General features: G+C 38.3%; 1 protein-coding gene and 1 pseudogene across 2 annotated transcripts; both read left to right on the plus strand.

Moving 5' to 3' along the window:
- Positions 1-370: 370 nt before the first annotated feature.
- On the plus strand, positions 371-10,968 carry LOC137037519 (E3 ubiquitin-protein ligase TRIM39-like; annotated as a pseudogene).
- Positions 10,969-12,510: 1,542 nt separating this feature from the next.
- LOC137037515 (E3 ubiquitin-protein ligase TRIM39-like) lies at positions 12,511-19,727 on the plus strand. 2 transcript variants are annotated; one of them, XM_067411556.1, is made up of 8 exons: positions 12,511-12,621; positions 13,359-13,451; positions 15,003-15,574; positions 15,689-15,763; positions 16,252-16,485; positions 16,577-16,715; positions 18,587-18,622; positions 18,772-19,727. In XM_067411556.1, exons 2-8 carry the CDS (start codon positions 13,379-13,381, stop codon positions 19,317-19,319), a joined length of 1,677 nt encoding a protein of 558 aa, XP_067267657.1. In that variant the 5' UTR covers positions 12,511-12,621; positions 13,359-13,378; the 3' UTR covers positions 19,320-19,727. The 2 variants fall into 2 exon arrangements, with proteins under 2 accessions (XP_067267657.1, XP_067267658.1); XM_067411557.1 differs by having other exon boundaries at positions 18,596-18,622.
- The last annotated feature ends 678 nt before the right edge of the window (positions 19,728-20,405 follow it).

Here is a 20,405-nt window from a genome sequence, read left to right on the forward strand (position 1 = left end):
CCATTTGCCACTCGACTCCAGGCATGGTAATCCATCCCCGGAGTGTTGAACAGAGAAAATATAAAATTGTAAAATTTCTCAATTTAAACATTTGTTATGTTATCTATGTTCTATTGTGAATAAAATATTGGCTCATGTGATTTGAAAGTCTTTTAGTTTTCATTTTATTCAAATTTAAATAACGTCCCAACTTTTCCGGAATTCGGGTTGTATGTAATAAAATCATCATCATAATTTCGATAATGTACACAGAAGCCCTTTAAACAATATGTCTCTAAGATCATGAGAAACCTGAATTCAGTGTTTTTCAAGTGTCTACAAACTTTAGACTAGTGTAGGTGATTTATCTTATTTATTTCTATTTCCAGGGATGTCATCCTCCAGCGGTCCACTGACTGAGGAGCTTCAGTGCTCGATATGTCTGGACGTGTTCACTGATCCAGTCAGCACTCCATGTGGACACAACTTCTGCAAGACCTGTCTGAATAAGTGCTGGAACAACAGCCAGACCTGCAACTGTCCATATTGTAAAGAAACATTCAAGATCAGACCTGATCTCAAGATTAATACCACACTCAGAGAAGTTGTAGATCACTATAAAAAGAAAAGTCCTGAGAAAAAAACTGAAGTTCTGTGTGACGTCTGTGAGGAAAGAAAGCTGAAAGCCCTGAAGTCGTGTCTGGGGTGTCAGAGCTCTTACTGTGAAACTCACCTGGAGCCTCATTTGAGAGTGGCAGGTTTAAAGAAACACAAACTGATCAATCCTGTGAGGAATCTGGAGGACTATATATGTCAGAAACATGAGAGACCTCTGGAGCTGTTCTGTAGAGATGATCAGACGTGTGTGTGTCTGTTCTGCACTGAAGGACTTCACAAGAACCACAACACTGTTCCTATAGAAGAGGAGAGTGAAGAGAAGAAGGTAGAAGTTACTGACAAAACTGATTTTAAAGGACTCTTATCATGAGGAATCACCTGCTCTTTCATATAAATGAATCAGTTATGAAAATATATTGTGTTGTTCTGTGTCTATAGACTCAACTGATGAAGACACAGAAAGACGTGCAGCAGATGATCCAGGACAGAATCAAGAAGATTCAAGACGTCAAACACTCAGCAGAAGTCAGAAAAGTGAGCTTAAAATAATGTAATTATATGAAGTTCTAAACATTGATTCAGGAGGTCATCATTACGAATGTATATAAGCAGTCATTGTGCCGTCCCAGCAACAATTCTTTCAGCATCCCTCCGTCTCCCCAATTCTTCCCTTTTTTTCTCTCATACTTCCTGTACGTAGTACCATTACAGGAAGCAGGTTCAAACGCTGTTTAAAGTGGAATAAACTGAGCACCACAGCACACTTTATAGCCAATCAGCAGTAGGGGGCGTGTCCATTCATGATGGGGGAGGAGAGAGAGAGAGAGCAAGAGGGAAATTTAAAGACTGTTGAAAGAGAGATGGCTGAGAGACATTACAAAAGAGAAAAGATCAGAGGAATATCACTGGAAAAAGAAGGGTTATGATCAGGCAAGAGCTTTAGGACCCACGTTAATATAAGAAAAGCTTTCCAGCGCTGGAGAGACATAAGCGGAAAGGCCTGAAAACGAACACCAAGGTTGTGTTGTGTGTCTGCTCCGTGTGAGTAACATTGGTTTTACTATATGCTGTTGTTGTAATGTTAGCTACAGTACAGTTTGTATGGGTTGATTTCTAATATCAACAGTGTTTCTCAGATATTGCTTACTGCACCTTTAAAGGTTCTTAATGAACAAAACTGCTGTTCTTGCAGAAGAACATTGTAGCCACAGCTACTTCTCACTGTTTATGTTGTAGGAATCTCAGAAGTGAAGTCCAGGAGACTTGGTTGTATATTCAACAGGATTCTTAGTTGAGAATGTGCTGTTGGTCTCTGCAGTCATCAAGTCTGAGTAAAGGAGCTGTACATTGTATTTTTTAGGCATTCAGTGGGCAGTCCTTAAAGGTGTTGACCTTATGCAGCCTTAGAAGTGACTACTAAAACAAAAGCATCTAAAGACAATACAGGAAATTACCCCCGACTGTGAAGATAATAGTAACTGTAAATGATATAAACAGCACCTGGTCACCAGAACTAAGACAATGTCAACATTCACACATAGATTGTCTCTCAGTAGATCACAGACTGGCAGAACCCCCTCACTGGAAACTCTGATGAGTCAGTACTGAGCTACTCCACAGCGGATGGCGTCCTGCTCAGCCTAAAATAGTAATATTAATAATATAAACAATCATTAGGTGTACCTTATGATTCAGGATATAACAAAAACACAGTTTGGAAGATGGATTTATGATGTACTCGCTCATTATATAAATTTTGTACATTTTGAACAAAAAAAGTTACACAGTGTACCTTTAACTATTAAGACTGGATGGGCAGGTGAACTTGTTAAAATTAATTTAAATATCTATTATACATCATTTAGTTCTGGTTCTCCAAGATTCCTTATATATACAGTCCAACAGCACTGGGACTTTTCACTGTATAACTCTGCTTGTCTGTGTGTGTTCCAGAAAGACTAGCAGTCTGTGTTTTAGTTGTGGGGATCATACAGTGACTCTTTCTGCATGTTACAGGGTTACACATCGTTACACAGGTGGCGTCTTTAAGAGTGAGTCACTAGTTTTGATTAATTCAAGCAAGTGATTTGTTCAAAAACATTGGTAACACTTTACAATAAGGTTCATTAGTTAAACATTAGTTAATGAATTAACTAACATGAACTAACCATGATCAATACATTTATTACTGTATTTACTAATCTTTGTTAACATTAGTTAATGAAAATACAGTTGTTTATTGTTTGTTCATGTTAGTTCACAGTCCATTAACTAATGTTAACAAGATTTTAATAGTTTATTAGTAAATGTTAAAATTAACATTAGCAAAGATTACTAAATGCTGTATAGTGCAGTTCATTACTAGTTCATGTTAACTAATGTTAACTACCTTATTGTGAAGTGTTACCAAAACATTGATTCATTCAAGAACAAATCAACACTACAGTGTGCTGTGGCTTTGTTTGAAACTATTTTCGGTGCTTGGAGCAAACACAGACAATAATTTGTGTATTATTGGTGGAGATTTTACAGTGACTGTCTTTATGAGTGAGTCATGGATTTTGATTTATTTGCTCAAATGAGAGCATGAGTTGTTTGAACCTCTTTTCAGTGGTAACTGACAATAATTTAACTAAAATGTAAGTTACTTTATAGGAACTTCTTTATTGAATTATTTATTGAATCGTTGCATAAAAGCAATATTACACTCACAATCATGCTGTTGATCTGAATATCAACAAGGCTGTGATTACATAATCACTTAGAAAAGTGTAAAACACATCTCTCCTCAACAAGACTCATGATTTGAGGAATCTTTCAGTGCAAACGGTGTAGGATGAAGTTTAATACTTCATTTGAGGGATTTTTAAAACTGCCTAAAATCACAAGTGTGAGCAATAGTAACACTGATTCTTGTCTTATCAAACACCACTAATAACGTGTTGATTGTCCTGGTTGAGCAGAGAAACACAGAGAAGGAGAAAGCAGCCCGTGTCGAGCTCTTCACTGATCTCATCCGCTCCATTGAGAGATGTCAGACTGAACTGCTGGAGATGATGGAGGAGCAGCAGAAAGCAGCAGAGAAACAGGAGGAAGAGCTCATTGAAGAGCTGGAGCAGGAGATCACTGAGCTAAAGATGAGAAACACTGGAGCAGCTCTCACACACTGAAGATCACCTCCACCTCCTACAGGTCAGTCAACATCTCTCTGATCAATGATAATGCAGTATATGACACCATAACACTCCCCATGATGAAGGATTTCTCCTCTCTCCTGCTGTAGATTTACTCATCCCTGTGCAGCTCTAGAAACACCAGGAACTGGTCTGAGATCAGTGTGAAGACTGATGAGAGTCTGGAGACTCTGAGGAGAGCTCTGACTCAACTGCAGGACACTCTACAGGACAAACTCACACTAACTGGTATGATAATATCAAATACACCAGTGGTGCTAAAACCTTTCCTGGAGTACCACCAGCCCTGCACATTTTGTATGTCTCCCTATATATCTGACACCCATTTCAGGTCTTGCTGTCTCTACTTATGAGTTCATGAGTTGAATCAGGTGTGATAGATGAGGGAGACATACAAAATGTGCAGGAATGGTGTACTCCAAGACAGGTTTAAGAACCACTGCAAACACTATACAGATACATATATTAATCATCTTTAAATATCATCAGTGCTGGAGAAAGTTACTTTTAAATGTAATGCGTTCCAATTAGAGATGGGACGGTATGAAAATTTCATATTGATTTCATACGATTATAGTGACCAAAATGATCACGATTTTCAATATTAACACGGTTTTGTTAAAATGATTTTTTGTTCAAAAATGATTTGATACGCTTACTGAAAACATTTCAACAAGTTTTATATTTGAAAATCCACAAACAACAAATGAAATTAGCAACCAAGAGAAGGCTAAATTCATAATCTATGGCAAAAATACTATTATAAATGAGTTTAGTGGATAATTCAGCAGCAAAAGTTATTCTTATAGTTATTAGTGAACAAAAAAAAAAAAAAAACTTTTTTATGCCTTTAGTGGGGCTTAACAATAACAAAGAATAATAGTACGTACAATATCGGACGTCACTGAGAAGCTGCAGCTGTGGGAGATGAATCTCCCAAGCGCTGTCATTGTCTTCCGCCATGTCTTCTCGTACAAAAAAACAATGTTGCGTGCTGCAGCTGCATCAGACTGATGCTGCCTAAACAGGATTTACCAAAAAAGTTTCAAAATTGCAATAAATCACACACGGTTTTAATGATAAATAAATTTAAACGATAATACTAACCGCCAGGACATTTTATCATGGTTTATCGTGAAACTGGTATTTATCCTATCCCTAGTTACAATATTGCGTTAGTCCCTAAAAAAGTAACTAATTGCGTTTCTTAATTTTTATGGAAAGTTACTTTTGCGTTACATTTTCTTGCTTGTTTTTTTTTTTTTGTTATATATATTATATATATATATATATATATATATATATATAAATTTCTATTTTGGCAAATATAAAGGTGTAACGGGTTGGCTTTGTGTAGAAACTCACACAACGAAGAAGATGCATCTCAATAAGTTTTACTTGATAATCCAACAGGCAAACACAGATGAAGGCAGGAACAGAACACAACACAACATTAAAGTTGCAAGCAGCGATTAAAGGGCCCTCGCACCCGGGCTCACCACCACCCAGTTGCCTTAGGAAAACTGTGAACAGAGGGCAATATTCATTTAAAGCGGATAAATAGAGGGGAAATATGGCAAAGTAATTTCAAAGTGCCACAATTCCTGCTGCCAACAGGTTGCGCTTTGACTGTACCTGAATATTGCCATGTAGATGTCTTCAGGCCAAGACTATTATCAAACATGTGAAGTTTGGAGCAGATCGGACATTGTATGCCTAAGTTACAACAACTTCCTGTTTCATGGCATTAATCGTATACTTTAGAGCTTAGCCAAGTGTTGCATGATTTAACATGTTTCTAGCATGTTTGGTACATTGTGGCATATTGAAATGTGTTTCTGGGAGTGAATTACAGTGTGAAGCATGCCATTTCCTGTTGCCAGCAGGTGATGCTATGACTAACTGAATATTGGCATATAGATGTCTTCAAGCCAGGACTCTCATCACACATGTGAAGTTTGGGGCAGATCGGACACTTGTATGCCTCAGTTACAACAGCTTCCTCTTTCATGGCGAAACATTAAACTTTGTCCGGGCCAGATTACCCAAGGACTGAGACGATGCCAGTGTGACCGTGGAAGGGAAGTCTGAAGGGAAGGAGGAGCCCGCTGCAGCCATAGGGGTGGAGGAACGGAGCATAGCGGAAAATCTGCAAGACCGTGGTGGAGGTTGCATAACAACTGACCAAGGGGGAGCCGCGATTCCGGTGATAGTGAAGGGCAGCAAACCTCCAGCAGAGGCGGGGCTTGAGGACTGGCTGAGAAGTTCGGCGACAGAGGCAGATGGAGACTTGGAAGGGTAGAATGTAAAGTATAGTCCATGCAAGTCTCTGTGCCGTTTAGAAGCAATGGTGAAAGTTCCAGGTCAACAGGTATAGCACAGTTCAAATAGTTTGTAGTGTGGTCTGGAATCAGCGATGAAGGTTGATAGACGGGGTGGGATAGGGTGGTTGATGATACCTCCGCGCTGAAGTCCATCAGCCAGTCCTCAATCTCTAACTCCACCAGTATATCCTTAGCCACAGATGTTGCGGGCTCACCTCCCTGGTCAGATTCACTGGGGGGCTCCTTTTCCGGGGCGAGGTTCCATGCAAGCCACTTGTCCTCAGTCTCTGGCTGACTCATCGCGGTGCATGGTAAGTCTTCATCTGCAGGGGGGAAAAGTGATCCTTCTGTGGTCGTAGGTGGTGGAATAGGCTCTGGGTCCGGCTGTGTTCTGGACCGGGGATTAATGCTCTCCACACACCAAATGATTGCTTCTCTCCAGTTTGTCTCCAGAACAACAACTTCAGGGTCTTGTCGTAGTAAGGGCAGGTGAGTGCAAAACAAATAACTCACTGGAAAAAGAAAAAAAATCGTGGCTCTCCTTAGCTTCAAATGCAAACTTATTTGTGTAATCCATATTTGGTCCAGTTTTCTGTCACATGTGGTGTGTAGGCAGTCACATGAAGACGAGCAACTATCCAATACAAGGTTTTAATAACAAAGTTCCAACAGGCAGGGTTAAACACACATCAAACTGAAAAGCGACCAGACACTGAACTGAACACAAGCAGAAACAGATATGCACAGAGTAGATTAACTAATGATTCAGCTGTGATGGTGAATTAGTGTCCATGGTGACTGATGAGTGGCAGGAACTTAGAACAAAGGAACACATGTGACGAATGAAAACCAATACAAACAGAACATGACTGTGACAGTGTGACTGTCAGCCACCAGCTCAGTCACCTTCCCCACACTACATTTCCCAGCATCCCTCCTGATCCACACCTGCAACCAGTCAGCTCATCTCCTAATTACATGGATTCCCTGCACCTGCACATCATCACCTACACTCGCTGTAAAGACTCACCTCTCCTGCACTCCCTTGTCTGGTCTCGTCCTTGCAATACACAACAGACCCCTTACCTGTTACTTACCTGTTTATTGGAATCCTTGTCTTCAGCCATCTGCCATCCATGAGCTGCCCTTCATCTACTTCTGTTTCATGCATCTGCAAAAGAGACATTCCATTACCACAAGCTAAGTCATCAGTCTATCTACATATTGATATCTACTCACCATGTCTGCACTCCTGTTCTAGTTCCAGTTATGTTTCAATAAACACTGTTTTCTACAACTTACCCATCTGATCCCCTCCGTTGTGTGACAGAAGACCAGACCTTTAAAACTAAAATGGGTGTTCTCCTCACCCCTTGACTCCATCTGATCTGCCTACTCACCCTTTTTCAAGATGGCCGCTCGATTGAGGACAATGTTGAGAGGTACCTCGAGCTTTTGCATCTGGTGACCTGAACGGATGACACCCTGAAGACTGTCTTCTGGTGTGGTTTGATCACCATCTTTACCAGCAAGTCCCAGCAGCAGCAACAACATGTTCACTGACACAGTATATCGATTATGTGCTATGGCTGAGTGGTTCTTCCCTCACTGTTTGTGAGGTTGATAAAGACACCACTGCCACTCAGTCACAGTCACCTGCATCCCCTCTAGCCACCATAGTAACCACGCCTGAACCTTCAGCCTTCCCTCAACACAGAGAAGCGGTCACACACAGCACTGACCTCATTACCCAAGTAAGGGACCCCTTCCTAATTTCCATTCAGACTGCTTTAATGAAGTTCCCTATTCTCCAGTCTCCATCTCCAGAGCCCTCGGTCAAGATGGCCACCGCCACGCCTAAGCCCCTGGTCAAGATGGCTGCCGCCATGGCTATGAATCCATATCTCTTCCTTGTCCAGGATCCAGTGAAGTCCAGAGATGGCTCCAGCCTACAAGCCAGCTCCAGAGTCCGCTGTAGCCCACGAGCCTTAGTGCCCGTGGCCTTAGTGGCCCAGCCTGGGGTCCGAGGGCCAAGGCCATGGAGGCCGCACTGTCATGGCGCCCTGAAGTGCCTGCCCCGCCATATATCAATAGATATCAATATCTACATTGATATCTACTCACCATGTCTGCACTCCTGTTCCTGTTCCAGTTATGTTTTAATAAACACTGTTTTCTACAACGTACCCGTCTGATCCCTTCCGTTGTGACAGTAACTTGTGTTACTTATTTGAAAAAGTAACTCAGATTTTCTTTTGGTCTTTTCAGCTGTCTCACCTATGTTTTGTGACTATCTTTTAGACAAATCAGTTTGGCAGAAGTAAATCAAACTGAGACATCAAGGGTTTAAGATGCACATTCATTCTTCTTTAGAGGAGAATTTCAGACCTGTTGCTCAAACAGCTTTGCAGTGCTGGGCTTTAATTTTAAATTTATTTAAGTTTAATTTTTATAGATTTGTATTTGCTGAATAACCACAACAACCAAAAGTGAGAATAAACATAGACACAAAAATAACTTGCATAAAACATTTCACCAAACATTTGCAAAGTTATAGATGTTTGTAAAAACGATAAATATTAAGAGCTCAAACTCAAAGCAATAGGGGTTTCTGTTTGATTCTCTAAATATCAACAGAGACCTAAATTAATCAGATAAAACATTGATATTGTACTTAATTCTTTAAAGGTCCCCTTGAACATGTTTTTAAAAGATGTAATATAAGTATAAGGTGTCTCCTGAATGTGTCTGTGAAGTTTCAGCTCAAAATACCCCATAGTTTTTTTTTTATTAATTTTTTTAACTGCCTATTTTGGGGCATCATTAACAATGCACTGATTTTCACTGACGCTGCCCCTTTAAGAGCGAGCCTGTTCCCTGCCACATGAGTTGTTGACTATATTACAGCGCATTTACAAAGTTCACACAACTAATATAACCCTCAAATGGATCTTTACAAGATGTTCGTCATGCATGCTGCATGCATGCTTCGAATTATGTGAGTAAAGTATATATTTGGATGTCAACGTTTTATTTTGAGTGAGTTTGAGGCTGTGTTCCGTGGCTAACGGCTAATGCTACACTGTTGGAGAGATTTATAAAGAATGAAGTTGTGTTTATGAATTATACAGACTGCAAGTGTTTAAAAATGAAAATAGCGACGCTCTTGTCTCCGTGAATACAGTAATAAACGGTGTAACTTTAACCAACAGTAGCCTACATTAGCAACATGCTAACGAAACATTTAGAAAGTCAATTTACAAATATAACTAAAAATATCATGATATCATGGATCATGTCAGTTATTATTGCTCCATCTGTCATTTTTCGCTGTTGTTCTTGCTTACCTAGTCTGATGATTCATCTGTGCAGATCCAGATGTTACTGGCTGTCCTTGTGTAATGCATTTGAACACTGGCATTATGCAAATATTGGGGTGGAGCCCCCGACTGTTACGTAACAGTCGGTGTTATGTTGAAATCCGAGTGTTTTCCGGAAGTCTTTTAAACAAATGAGATTTATAAAAGAAGGAGGAAACAATGGAGTTTGAGACTCACTGTATGTCTTTTCCATGTACTGAACTCTTGTTATTTAACTATGCCGAGGTAAATTCAATTTTTGAATCAAGGGCACCTTTAAAAATAACCTTAAAGCTTGTCTATAATTCCACACTTAAAACATGTCAAAGATCTGATGATGTTTTATTGTCATTAGTCTCTACAGATCTGAAGAGGATGCAGCAGTATGAAGGTACAGTTATGTTTCAATAAACACTATTGTCCTTCGGATGATACGTTAAACCGAGGTCCTGACTCTCTGTGGTCATTAAAAATCCCATGGCACTTCTCGTAAAGAGTAGGGGTGTACCCCCAGTGTCCTGGCCAAAATTCCCTCCATAGGCCCTTACCAATCACAGCCTCCTAATAATCCCCATCCATTTAAATTGTCTCTTTCACTCTCTCTCCTCTCCACCTACAGCTGGTGTGTGGTGAGCGCACTGGCGCCGTTGTACTGTGGCTGCCGTCGCATCATCCAAGTGGATGCTGCACACTGGTGGTGGATGAGGAGAGACCCCTGATATGATTGTAAAGCGCTTTGGGTGTAGAGTTGTACATAGGAAAGCGCTATATAAATGCCTCATTCATTCATTCATTCATACAGTGTGTGTCTGAACTACACTAGATTACATTCATATACTCACAGCTTCATTACTGACCTACAGGATGATTAAACACTGATTAAATATTAAAACATCATCACAGAATATCTGTATTAAGATGTGATTCATATTCTCTGTTTTCTCAGTGGATGTGACTCTGGATCCTGATACAGCTAATCCATATCTCATCTTGTCTGATGATGGAAAACAAGTGAGAGATGGAGACACTGAGCAGAAACTCCCAGACAAACCAGAGAGATTTGATGCATGTCCATGTGTCCTGGGAAAGGAGGGATTCTCTTCAGGGAGATTTTATTTTGAGGTGCAGGTGAAGGAAAAGACTGCCTGGACTTTAGGAGTGGCCAGTGAATCCACTGACAGGAAGGGAGAGATCACACTGTGTCCCAGTGATGGATACTGGACTGTGTGGCTGAGGAATGAGAATGAATATAGTGCCTGTGCTGATTCTCCTGTCTCTCTGTGTGTGAAAGTGAAGCCGCAGCGGGTCGGTGTGTTTGTGGATTATGAGGAGGGTCTGGTCTCCTTTTATGATGTGGAGTCCAGCTCTCATATCTACTCTTTCACTGGTCAGTCTTTCACTGACAAACTCTATCCATATATTAGCCCAGGCCTTAATTATGGAGGTGAAAACTCAACTCCACTGATCATCACACCTGTCAATCACAATAAATGAGTTTACACCCCAATATGAAATAGATGAAAGTAATGATCTTAATAATTAAATCTGAAAACATTATGTATGTGCTGCTGTTTCTTATGTTTTTGTTCTGTAATCTATAATTACACATAATTTAATGTAAAAATATGCTTGTTCAATAAATGTTTTTTTTTTCCATAAATATCTGTTTCATAATTTCATCCCATTTTTTCTCCCATCTCTACTTGACAATGTGAAACTGCATGTAAAATCTTATCATAAAAATCTAATTATAGTAACTAGTGTTACTACCATTACACCCTCCCCCACTTAAAAAAATACAATGTTACAAAAACTTTTTTTTTACTATCTCTGGGTAAATATTTAAAACACAAGTTCTAATAACAGTGTAATGTAGATGTTTTCTCACAGCTTAACAATACTATCAGTATCTTCTACTTCTGTACAACTGTGACATCACTACCATCATCTAACTTTCAGTCTTGATGTGTGTTGAGAGTGTCTTGTCTTTTGTCTCACTGGTGGACCTCCAGATCATCCTGTAGTGACAAGTGACACAACCACATACACCTCCACAATGTATTGACACATTTTAAATGTCACTTCAGCACTGCATTAATCTCTTAGTGTTTCATCCAGCCTTCTAACTATACCTTAAACTGGAAAACTATCATTCTGCTGTATAGCATTATTACGACTGTAGCCTTACAATACCCTTAACAGTTTATAACCCACTCAACAAAAATATTACTATTTCAACTCTTCCTACTTTTCTTCAGTATGAAGGACACAGATTCAGTGATGGATGCTCAGCTGGGCTCGTACACAGCAGGTCTCCACATGTTTCCACCACAAACACTCCAGTTCACTGGTTGAAGTGTGGCTCACCCAGGGTGTCATACGTGATTCCCAGATCACCTGTTTCTGACAGAATTTCTCCTCGTAGGTTCTGATGCCAAGTCACCTTCTTCATGCTCAGCTTTACAGATCCTTCCTCCAGTTCCTGCTCCTCTAGAAGATCTCCCAGCACCTCTTCATCAGACTCCTCTGGGTGCTCCTCCAGATCCGGTAGGATTGCAGATTTTTCTTTACAGATGAACATCTTCTGTGCCTGTTTATCGACCAGGTATGGACAAAGTAATAAAAGGTTCTGTTGCAGCACTCTTTCATTTCCAGGTCCATCCAAACTATTTTCTCCCAACAGATCAACAGAGGAATCATTCTAACCAACACATGGATTCAACCTCAATTATGTTTGAAAAGACTGAAGATGTTTCAAAGGAAGAGCAGCATTCTGTCATCATTTACTCATCATGTCATTCTGAACCCGAGTGACTTTCTTCTGTGGATCACAAAAGACATTTAGAAATTCATACAAATCTTCTTTGGTCCACTTGTATAGGCTATATATACAATCACTGATATTAATCTGAAAGAAACATCAGTCCCAATACAAACAGACACACATGAACTCAACACACTGAATACAGAGACAAATGTAAATGTGTAAATACAGGAGGAGCTCTGACATCACTGGAGTTCAGAGATTCAGAGAAAGTGAACCTTGATCAACAACAATATGAACACCTGAAATGATCAACCTCTTCAATCAACAGAATATTTATTGAGCCGTTCAGAGAGTCTTGTGGACACATCTGATCCTCACAGGTAATGATAGAAATATAAGAGAGATTGAGCTGAACAGGTTTCTAATGGAAGTGATCTGGTTTAGTAGAGTTTATGTTGAACTGGAATGAGTTGAACAGAATCAGGTTTAAGCGTGTCAAATACTCAAATACTTTAGTTGATAACTACACTGAAATGGTATCAGAATTGTATTAAAAGTATGTCATTTGATTGGTTGTAAAGTAAAGTTTGGTGTTTCTGTCATTTTGTCACATTATATAAAGACTAAAGAAACAGGAAGTAAAATGAGCTGCAGACAGACTGAACACAAACCTGCTGAACTGCAGCTGAAAATCACATTTATATTCATTAAAACTATACTTAGTCATACAAACTACACTTGGTCAAACAATATTTATGTTTATTTTGTGGAGATATATATTTATTCATAGTGAAGTACATGACTGCTGTGATCTAAACAGCAGGTCAAAGTTCAGATTGTTCAGTGAGTTTGAGTCATTCACTGTATGAGGAGTGATTGTGTTTCTCTCACTATCAATGAGATTTTAACACTTTAATATAAATATTTATTAAATGGTCATGAGTGAATATGAAGTAACCCCAAATCTGACTTTTGAGGCAAGATTTCATTTAAACCTGAGTGACCAAATACTGTGTGTGAAACAAATACAGTATTACAAGGAGCAAATGGGTTTAAATCAGTCTTTTGGTCATAATAATATTGTGAAATACATCATGACTTTTTATCTCTTGTAAAGGCTTGAAGAGTGAAAGAACAATGGCAGAATCTTCAACAACATCAACAAAAGCAAGAAAAACCAGGAGGAAGAGTTTTGACCATTTTCCTCCATGTAAGTCAATAACCCAGAAAAGAATGAATTACACCGTGTTCCAAATTATTATGCAAGTGACATATCAGTAAGATTTCAGTACAATAAACATTCAGATTTTAGTTTTTCCAAGAAAATGTTTGTTTGTTTATTTATCCATGTCTTTTTAGATAACTGGTATCAATCTCAGACAAATAATTTGACAGGTCTATGGAAACCCTACTTAGAGGTTGTTCCACATTATTAAGCAAGTCACAGTTCTCATGAAATATGGGGAGGAAGAAAGCATGAAATGGTCTAATGTTGTGCAAAAGGCATGAAAACAACTAATATTGTGTGAAACTAAATGGAGATTATCGAATTATCATAAGATTTGTGAGTGATTTAGAGCACAGCAGAACTCGGTCAGATAAAGGTTTATTAATGAAAGTTCCTGTCAAAAAAATGAATTGTATTAAAAGGGCAGCTATAAAAAAGCCAGTGTTGATCAGCAAACAGGTATTTGAAGCTGCTGGTGTCTCTGGAGTCTCAAGATGTTCTCCATAGAGGCTGGCAGATGCATTTCAGCCACTTTAAACCAAAGCTCACAAACATTTACAGTGGGTTTAGAAATACATGAAGACTCATTTTTAAATAGTTTTATTCACTGACTAATGCCGTACTACAATGGATGGTCTAAATGGATGGATTTCTGGATGGTTGGTGAATGCCCACCACGTTCGAACAAGACTGCAATGTCAGCAAAGAGCTAGCGGGTGATGATTTGTGCTGGAATATTGGGAAGTGAGATGGAGGGTATTAAAATTACTTTTGCAAGATATGTGGAGTTCATAACTGGCCATTTTCAGATATGTATAAAAAGGAGGACAGTGCCTTCTGAAATACAATGCACTATGCACTATCCCATGCTGCAAAAAAACACCAAAGCAACAAAACTGTTTGAAAATGTATTTCTAAACCCACTGTAAATGTTTTCAGGAACTTTCCTTAATAAACCTTTATCTGACTGAGTTCTGCTGTGCTCTAAATCAATCACAAATCTTATGATAATTTGATAATCTCCATTCAGTTTCACACAATATTAGTTGTTTTCATGCCTTTTGCACAACATTAGACCATTTCATGCTTTTCATCTTCAGAAAGATCTTTCTTCCTCCCCATATTGCATGAGAACTGTGACTTGCTTAATAATGTGGAACAACCTCTAAGTAGGGTTTCCATAGACCTGGCAAATTATTTTGTCTGAGATTGATACCAGTTATCTAAAAAGACATGGATAAATAAACAAACAAACATTTTCTTAGAAAAACTAAAATCTGAATGTTAACTGAATATTGTACTGAAATCTTAATGATATGTCATTTGCATAATAATTTGGAATGCGGATTAGTGCATGAATGACTTTAACTATTCTCATATGGTGATATTTAAAATGTACAGTACTACTTCACATTAGGGTACTGATCAGTCTGGGTTCATTTTGCAGTAATGACCAGCTTGTACATGATCTCTTATATATTTGAGAATTCATATTTGATTTCTTCAAAGTTGCTCTACATTTTCTCTGTCCAGGGATGTCATCCTCCAGCGGTCCACTGACGGAGGAGCTTCAGTGCTCGATATGTCTGGACGTGTTCACTGATCCAGTCACCACTCCATGTGGACACAACTTCTGCAAGACCTGTCTGAATAAGTGCTGGGACAACAGCCGGACCTGCAACTGTCCATATTGTAAAGAAACATTCAAGATCAGACCTGATCTCAAGATTAATACCACACTCAGAGAGCTCGTAGATCACTATAAAAAGAAAAGTCCTGAAAGAAAACCTGAAGTTCTGAAAAAACCTGAAGTTTTGTGTGACGTCTGTGAGGAAAGAAAGCTGAAAGCCCTGAAGTCGTGTCTGGTGTGTCAGAGCTCTTACTGTGAAACTCACCTGGAGCGTCATTGGATAGTGGCAGGTTTAAAGAAACACAAACTGATCAATCCTGTGAGGAATCTGGAGGACTATATATGTCAGAAACATGAGAGACCTCTGGAGCTGTTCTGTAGAGATGATCAGACATGTGTGTGTCCAATGTGTGCTGTGAAAGACCACAAGAACCACAACACTGTTCCTATAGAAGAGGAGAGTGAAGAGAAGAAGGTAGAAGTTACTGACAAAACTGATTTTAAAGGGATTTTATCATGAGGAATCACATGTTCTTTCATTTAAATGAATCAGTTATGAAAATATATTGTGTTGTTCTGTGTCACACAGAAAGACGTGCAGCAGATGATCCAGGACAGAATCAAGAAGATTCAAGAAGTCAAACACTCAGCAGAAGTCAGAAAAGTGAGTTTAAAATAATGTAATTAAATTAATTTAAATATTTTTTTACTCATCATTCAGTTCTGGTTCTATAAGAGTCCTTATATACAGTCCAACAGTACTGGGACTTTTCACTGTTTGTATTGTTTGAGTCGTTTGAAACTTATTTTGGTGGTTGGAGCAAATATAGACAAGGTAACTGACAATAATTTGTCTAAAATGTCAGTTACTCTGTAGTATTTTCTTGATTGAATTGTTGTATAAAAACAATATCACACTCACAGTCACGCTGTTGCTCTGAATATCGACACATCTGTGAATATCTCATCACTTAGTAAAGTAGTAACACACCTCTCATCTACAAGACACATGATCTGAGGAGTCATTCAGTCCAAATAGTTCAGGATTATAAAAAAAAAAAAACTAAAAACACTGAAGTATGAGCAATAGTAACACTGATTCTTGTCTTATCAAACACCACTAATAATGTGTTGATTGTCCTGGTTGATCAGAGAAACACAGAGGAGGAGAAAGCAGCCCGTGTCGAGCTCTTCACTGATCTCATCCGCTCCATTGAGAGATGTCAGACTGAACTGCTGGAGATGATGGAGGAGCAGCAGAAAGCAGCAGAGAAACAGGAGGAAGAGCTCATTGAAGAGCTGGAGCAGGAGATCACTGAGCTAAAGATGAGAAACACTGAGCTGGAGCAGCTCTCACACACTGAAGATCACCTCCACCTCCTACAGGTCAGTCAACATCTCTCTGATCAATGATAATGCAGTATATGACACCATAACACTCCCCATGCTGAAGGATTTCTCCTCTCTCCTGCTGTAGATTCACTCATCCCTGTGCAGCTCTAGAAACACCAGGAACTGGTCTGAGATCAGTGTGAAGACTGATGAGAGTCAGGAGACTCTGAGGAGAGCTCTGACTCAACTGCAGGACACTCTACAGGAGAAACTCACTCAAACTGGTACAACATCAAATATCAAATACACTATATAGATACATATATTTATCATCTTTAAATATCAGTAGTGTTGGGTAAAGTTACTTTTAAAAGTAATGTGTTACAATATTGCATAAAAAGTAACTGTGTTACTTAATTTTTATGGAAAGTGATAGGTTATGTTACTTCTGCATTACATTTTCTAGCTTGTTTGTTTTATAATAACAAAAAAAGAACAGAAGTTAAATTTTTGTCAAATGTAAAGGCCTTTTCACAACAAAAGTGAAATAAACCTCAGACTGAAGGAAATGCAGATTTACGCCTGTACAGTAGAGGGCGAAGCTCAAACTAACCTTTCAGCTATGCAGCATTAGAAGAAAATTCAAGACTCTTACTTCAAAAAAAAAAAGAAAAAAAAAGAAACAGAAATGTTATGATTATCTAAAGAAATTTTGCTTATTATTATGGTTGAATTGGATCTTTGAAGGTCAGCAACATATACGTTGCTGCTACATACAGTATATATTTTTTTCATTGCTTAATAAAGTGAATTAATTAATAACAAAATTAATCTTTGTTAAAGCTGTGTTTTGTTGTTAAATTTACATGACAGACAACAGCAGGTATTTATAGGTTGCTGTCACTTTAAGAGTAAGACCCCATGCACTCACACATCCTGAAAGACACATCCGAATTCTCACCTCGTTCAATTAAGACATAACCGAATGTGTTTACGAGAATACTTGCCGAGAGGGGTATTTTGACTGACATAATGCATCTATGTGTCCATCTAAGTGCATTGAGGACGCGAAAAAGAAATCAGTTTGAAGTTTGCGAGCTATCTAAAACGCGCCTCTCTCTATGTGTGTGCGCGAGCTTTGTATGTATGTGAGTCTGTGCGCACCGATAACCGCGTGGCGCGCGTTACCGAATTAAATTTTGCCTCTTCTAGGCTGGAATGGTTTTATATCTATTTAATGTGTAAACTAGCAAGACAAAAACGTGCAAATGATAACCTTTCACTCTGTTGCAGTTAAACTTGCAATTGATCCGCGAATCACATGCGTGCCGAACCGTGGGGCTTGGTCCTTATGGATCACGGATTAACAACGATCCGTTTAACTACTATGTGTGTGTGTCTCATTATCATCAGCTCACAGTTCTTCTTGAAGAGAGCAGCTCATTTTCAGCTCTAATTTCAGAAAACATGCAGTAAATTCATGTACTATAATATAATATAATATAACGTTATATATTATAAATGATTGTACTAGAAGCTTCATTCCTGTAACAACAGCCACTCTACAGATACTTTAATACATCTGCAAACATAACATGAGAAACTACAGAAAGAAGTATTCATTTTCTGTAGGTCTTTTCAGCTGTCTCATCTAAGTTTTGCGAATATGTTTTAGATATAAATCAGTTTAGCAGAAGAAAATCAAACTGATAGACATCAAGGGTTTAAGATTCACATTCGTTCTTCTTCAGAGGAGAATTTCAGACCTGTTGCTCAGACAGCTTTGCAGTGCTGGACTTTAATTTGAAGTTTATTTAAGTTTAATGTTTATAGATTTGTATTTGCTGAATAACCACAACACTAATCCACTCCAAAACTGAGACGAATAACATTAGACACAAAAATAACTTCTATAAGACATTTCACTAAACATTTGCAAAGTTAAAGCTGTTTGTAAAAAAGGAGAAAAATGAAGAGCTCAAACTCAAAGCAATAAGAGTTTCTGTTTGATTCTCTAAATATCAGCAGAGACACAAACATTGATCAGATAAAACATGATGATATTGTTCTCAATTCTTTAAATATAATCTTAAATCTTGTCTGTAATTCCACTCATAAACATGTCAAAGATCTGATGATGTTTTATTGTCATTAGTCTCTACAGATCTGAAGAGGATGCAGCAGTATGAAGGTACAGTGTGTGTCTGAACTACACTAGATTACATTCATATACTCACAGCTTCATCACTGACCTACAGGATGATTAAACACTGATTAAATATTAAAAACATCATCACAAAATGTCTGTATTAAGATAATTTATATTCTCTGTTTTCTCAGTGGATGTGACTCTGGATCCTGATACAGCTAATCCATATCTCATCTTGTCTAATGATGGAAAACAAGTGAGATGTGGAGATATTGAGCAGAAACTCCCAGACAAACCAGAGAGATTTGATCGATATGCAAATGTCCTGGGAAAGGAGGGATTCTCCTCAGGGAGATTTTATTTTGAGGTGCAGGTGAAGGGAAAGACTGAATTGACTTTAGGAGTGGCCAGCGAATTCATTAACAGGAAGGGAGAGATCACAGTGAGTCCCAGTAATGGATTCTGGACTGTGGCTCAGAGCAATGGGAATGAATATTGGGCCTGTGTTGATTCTCCTGTCTCTCTGTGTCTGAGAGTGAAGCCACAGCGGGTTGGTGTGTTTGTGGATTATGAGGAGGGTCTGGTCTCCTTTTATGATGTGGAGTCCAGCTCTCATATTTACTCTTTCACTGGTCAGTCTTTCACTGGGAAACTCTATCCATTTTTTAGTCCAGAACTTAATTATGGAGGTAAAAACTCAACTCCACTGATCATCACACCTGTCAGTGACAATAAATGAATTAACACCCCAATATGAAATAGGAGATGAAAGTAATGATCTTAATAATTAAATCTGAAAACATCATGTATGTGCTGCTATTTTTTTTTTTGTTTGTTTGTTTTTTGTTTTTCAGTTTTTAAAATCTGTAAGATATAATTACATATTTTTAATGTAAATAAAATGTCTCTACTTGACAAAGTGAAACTGTAAAATCTTAACATAAAAATTAAACTAGTAACAGTGTTTCTCAGCACGTTTGAGCTTCCACAAGAACAAATGAGGTAATTGTTCTCAAGAGTCAAAAACAAGTATGGTTAATTCAGCTTCTGTTTATGTTCACTGATCAATGTTTATATGTGAATTAAAGCTTAATCTGTTTCTTTATAAAGCCATCCAGTCTCTTCAGAAAATTTGGACTAAATCCAGGCCCGGCATTCATTAAATTGGCTTAAAAAAAAAAAAAAAAACATACTGATCTACTACTTCAGCTTATTATTATTCTTCTTAGACTAAAATTTCTAAATGCTACTCCTCCTAGACTGTTCAAGCAACAACCACCAAACTCGGACTCAACCTTCAGAATGTTCTGAGTTAGTGTGCTCCATCTTTTCAGTCTGATCCGACGAATGGTTTTCCTAAAAATGCTGATCAAATCTTGGAAAAATCCGTTAAATTTTCATTAATGGAATTTTCAAATGAGCAAAGAGCAAATTTTGACAGTTGGAGAGGCTCATTAGACTCCATTAGCTGCCATTCTATGTATATTTCTAAATGATTGAGACTCATTTAAGCATCCATTCTATCTAATATTTCTAATTTTTCTAATCTATCCACCTTATTCCTACGCCCCATGACTCTTTGCGCAAATTATGGGTGTAACTTCCGTTAAAGGGTTAGTTCACCCAAAAATGAAAATTATGTCATTTATTACTCACCCTCATGCTGTTCCACACCTGTAAGACCTGCCTTAATCTTTGGAACGCAAATTAAGACTTTTGTTGAAATCTGATGGCTCCTGAGGCCTTCATAGGGAGCAATGACATTTCCTCTCTCAAGATCCATAAAGGTACTAAAAACAAATTTGAATCAGTTCATGTGAGTACA

This window comes from Chanodichthys erythropterus, chromosome 15 (genome assembly GCF_024489055.1).
Source record: "Chanodichthys erythropterus isolate Z2021 chromosome 15, ASM2448905v1, whole genome shotgun sequence".
NCBI lineage: Eukaryota > Metazoa > Chordata > Actinopteri > Cypriniformes > Xenocyprididae > Chanodichthys > Chanodichthys erythropterus.

Coding starts and splice junctions, on each gene's coding strand:
- LOC137037515 (XM_067411556.1), top strand. CDS start 13,379: ATGGCAGAATCTTCAACAACATCAACAAAAGCAAGAAAAACCAGGAGG. Junction 13,452..15,002: donor TTTTGACCATTTTCCTCCAT/GTAAGTCAATAA, acceptor TTCTCTGTCCAG/GGATGTCATCCTCCAGCGGT. Junction 16,486..16,576: donor ATCACCTCCACCTCCTACAG/GTCAGTCAACAT, acceptor CTCCTGCTGTAG/ATTCACTCATCCCTGTGCAG.